Here is a 4,601-nt window from a genome sequence, read left to right as displayed (position 1 = left end):
GGCGGTGGGTGGTGATGACTAGCTGCCCTCCCTCTAGTCTTACACTACCAAATTAGGGACGGCTAGCGCAGATAGCCCTCGTGTAGCTTTGCGCGAAATTCAAAACAAACAAACAAACAATAACAAAAAACATCTAAAAGCCTTCAAAAACCACAAAACTTAAGATAGATATACATTAGAAACTGCTCAGTTTTGAGTTAATCAGCAATTTGGTCAATGTCATTATAGTAAATTACAAAACACATGTCTAAATATTAGTTTATTAATTTAGTCTGAAAAGCAAACATATACTGTAGTTACTTGTGTCTGAAAGCGCGTTGCGGTAATACAATACTAAATTGACCAACACCGATTTATAAACACAATTTTATATAGAAAACGTACTATAAATTTCAAAGAACACAGGCCAATTTTCTGTTGAAATATGCATTATGTTTTCTACATAAAGTATAGTTTTAATTATACTTATAAACCGTTAACGATCAATTTACTAATGCACTGTAATTGTATTTTTATAATCTATTTTAACTTCGGATCACAGAACAAAACACGTTTGCTTCAAGTTCGAGACACATTTATCTTAATACGTGTTCTGAGTTTAACGTTTTTAATTATTTCTACTATTCAGTTAAATATATATATATATATATTGAAAGCTTATTATCAATTCACGACTTTTCACTTCAGGGCCTCTTGTGGACTGCCTTGTGCAGCATTACTTCCTGGTTGTATGTTAATCATTTCCCAAAGGAATGTAGTAACATAATGATTTGATTGATCTGTAAAATGCTTCTAAGCTAGCGTGGAGTATACACGTGCAGTTTCTGAAGTTTAAAGCTTACATTTTAAACATTCAGACTACTTATACCCCTATGTATTTAACCTTTTTTTCCAGTTTGACCACCAAAGACGCTAAACTAAAAAGTCACCAATTATTTGAGATCGAAAATATAATAACATGAGTAAAATTATATCAATATACACAAGTGTCATAAACGTTTAGAATAAACACCAATAAAACGAAGTTTATTTTCATAGTTGGTAAGTTTTCAAATTAGCCTACAAATTACTGCGAGTATACTGTAATAAGTCGATTACATTAATTTGTAACATAATTATTTTCATTATATAACATTTGAAAATCTCAAGCACATCATTGATAGAATATTTCAGCGCATTTTTTTTACCAAGTTTGCAAAGTTTATCCAATTTATAAAGAAATAGATTATTTGTTTGAAATTATGTAGAGGTTCTCCATGGAAACCCGAAAACAGAACAAAAAAAAATCCTTATAAATCTAAACTTAGATTTTAATTTGACGACGAAAGACTAAAAACGATAAAGTTGAAGTCTTTATTTTACATTTAATAACAAACTTTATATTTTTCTTACTCAAATAACTTATCAGTGAAAGTAAAAGAAGATTGTAAATATATTAATATGTCAACCACATTATATCTTCTATATCCATCAAGCCCGTTGGAATACAACGTAGTAATAATAAAGATGCTATTCATATCATCAGTTACTTGAATGACAGGTCTTGCGGATTAACATCAGGCTAACCCCAATGACTATTACTAAATTGACTTATTCTTTCGATTGATATCACCTTAGTTAATTACCACGGCTAAGCCAGACCTAATTATTTCATCAATGTAAACAACAATTTCATATACCGCCCTTCAAATTAAAATTAAAAAAAATTCTAATATAATAGATGGTAAAATATTTATCTTCTTTAGCTGCCTGTTTTGTACTCGGGCTCCTTTTCAGTGTTAATAGTCTTCAACTTTTCAGTCACAACTTAAGCGTAGTTCTGAGTAAAAACTGTTTATTACGGTTCTTACCAAACACGAAATTTTAAACCTCTTGTAATTAAAAAGTCTTAGGAGATCATTGTGTTAAAATTATTTATAAAAGGACAATAACATATTAAACAAAACATTCAATCACATTTCTTTTTTAAACTCATTTTTTAAGAACAGGAGATAATCTTAAATCAATCCAACAATCAAAATCATTTAATACTTACAAATCTTACAAATAGTACGTTTTGTTACATTTTTCTATACTGAAAGATTGGCTTATGAAGTCTGCCAATTTCTCACAAACTGACAAATCGTGTATATATGTTGCCAATCTAAATGTCAACACATGTGAGAAAATGAAAAGATGAGAAACAAACATCGATTTCCAAAAGTAGAGTTAACTCGTTACTTTTAATGGGTGACGTTTACGATTTAATGAAATAAGCTTTGAATTTAACTTAATCTTTTTATTTTACTCTCACGTTATCCGCTACGAATAGATTAGTCCCTCGGTGTGACAGGTCTTCGGACTTACAATACTAAAATAGTAGATAACCCGATGTGGCTTTGCTAGAAAAAAACACACATACGAATAGATTACAAAGATGTCACAAATAACTGTTTATTGCTTAATATCCCTGATCTGAACGTCGAAAATTTCCAAACCTTAAGATTCTAAACAATGTTAATTTTCCTATTCCTAACTGAACGCTCGTGGGACATAACAAACATTAGTCATAACGTAAAGATCAGTACAAAAAAGTAACGTAGTTATAATCACCGTTCAAATAAAATACTAGTTTATTTTTAACCTATGTATGTGATATCAACAGGAAACATCAATGACTCATTTACTGATAATGTATTTTGAGATTTATGTCCCCATGACTACAATTAACAATCAATGAAATTTGGCCTTCTCTATGTTTCCGGAAAAAACCCTTCTAATTCGCAATTTTTTTATTTTTGGCCCATACTCAGGAATATAGGAAGCAAACACTTTTTATTATAGACATGGCAGAAGGGATATAATAATTTAAGTAACTTAAAACCTTTAACTCATAACCCTAATTAAATTTAACATAAACTGTACATTTTTTGAATGAGATATCATCTATAACAAAAAATTTGGTTTTTTTTTTCACATGGTTAAAATTTTTCAGAAAAAAAATACTTCGCTGTATTTTTCCCAGCACTGTTAGATACACTGAGTTTGATCTGAATTAGCTCAGTGCTCCAATCTGAAAACCATTTTTACGAAAGACCACTTTCCAAATTTTCGTCTCAATATTACTTTTTATGTTCACAAATAACCATTTTAATATAATGATTATATATAAACAGAGCGTTTTGCGTTTTCGTAATCTTTGAACTAAAACCTATTTATTTCAAACACACTGCTCTACAAGGGAATTTTCATTGTTCTAATAAGATATTTATATAGTATGAGTGTGTTTATTTGTATCTAAAGGTAATGGATTTTGGATGTGCTTAAAAGGATATTTCATACGCTCCTATTAATGCGGAAACATTTCTTAACCGAAAAAAAGAAGAAAAACATGGCTACATATAATATATTTCATATATGTTAGAAACATTTATTTAAGTATGACAGCTGATTTAGGAAATCTTCTAAGAGTCATTATTAGTTAAGCATTTCGGTTTTATTTTGTTTTCCATACAACATTAAGCATATATTTCATTAGGCATTGTTTTCTCGTGTTTTGACAGTTTGATGTATTACTGTGTATTACTTCGAATACTGGAGTTATTTAATTCCACGATATATATATTCGTGAAACTGTAACTTAGAAATTCTCCACTTTGTTTATTTTTAATTATACTTCTAAGACACTACAGTGATTGTACTTTTAATGAGATCACTAAGATACTATATCATGTATAATTCTAATTATGCTTTCAAGGTATTATATATATAGTGTGTATTTGTAAAGATATCTCTAAGAGGGGACATTTCTTGTCTAGAAAAGTTTTAAAACTAACATTATGAAAGAAACCATAAATTAATTAATGTTTTCTTTCAGTGAGGGAGTAGAGAAATGCCAGCAGTGGTCAGCCAACACAACCCAACAGATAGACTTAGCGCTAAATATATTTTTTATGGTCTACTTTTTTATACGAGTAAGTAAAGAAGCCGTCTTTGTTTTAAATCCACTTTTCTAACTCTACTTCTCTTTAATGAAATTCTAAAAAATTTAAGAACTAGTGCATTTAAACAGTTGAGTGTTTTTATTTTCAGCACAACAACAAGGTGGTATTTGTTATTTTATATTATGTAAAATAAATTTATATGCTGAGACGTACTTATATGCTCTTTTTTTTCAGGGGGAAGGCACAACGAATAATAACATTTTCATTGTTAAGTTTAACATTATGTTTAAGTATTGTTTTAAAACTACTTAACGTTTTCGATTGACTATCATGATCATAGAAATTTCAGTGAAAAGTTAACCAGTGAATCGCATCTTTACTATCTTGCCATTAGATATTTCATGAAAGCAAAAGTTAATTTTCTAATGCTCAAAAAGAAAAACAAAACAAAGATGTTGTATCCTTGATCTCTGTTGAATTGGTTACATGCAAAAAAATTATTATAATCTCCAATTCATCACTCAAAATAATAATCAGGGTTCCATTTCTTGGTGTGTTTTTAGCTAAGGTTCTATATGATGAAGAAATTCTCTAAGAAATGTTCTAAATACATAAAAATGAAACAAAATAGTTTTAAACAGTATATTGAATTTCTAAAAGTTACTTTATCTGTTTAAT

At 29.0% G+C, this 4,601-nt stretch overlaps 1 protein-coding gene across 1 annotated transcript in view; it reads left to right on the top strand.

Moving 5' to 3' along the window:
- Window positions 1–4,601, top strand: part of LOC106459536 (calcium-activated potassium channel slowpoke-like) — a 128,785-nt gene that overhangs the window by 68,030 nt on the left and 56,154 nt on the right. The window contains exon 4 of the mRNA XM_022386045.1: window positions 3,857–3,953. Within this exon, the coding sequence (XP_022241753.1) occupies window positions 3,857–3,953 (97 nt within the window). The remainder of the gene's footprint in view (window positions 1–3,856; window positions 3,954–4,601) is intronic.

Source organism: Limulus polyphemus, unplaced genomic scaffold (genome assembly GCF_000517525.1).
Source record: "Limulus polyphemus unplaced genomic scaffold, Limulus_polyphemus-2.1.2 Scaffold1, whole genome shotgun sequence".
In the NCBI taxonomy this organism is placed as follows: domain Eukaryota; kingdom Metazoa; phylum Arthropoda; class Merostomata; order Xiphosura; family Limulidae; genus Limulus; species Limulus polyphemus.
This window is presented reverse-complemented; position numbering and strand designations above follow the sequence as displayed.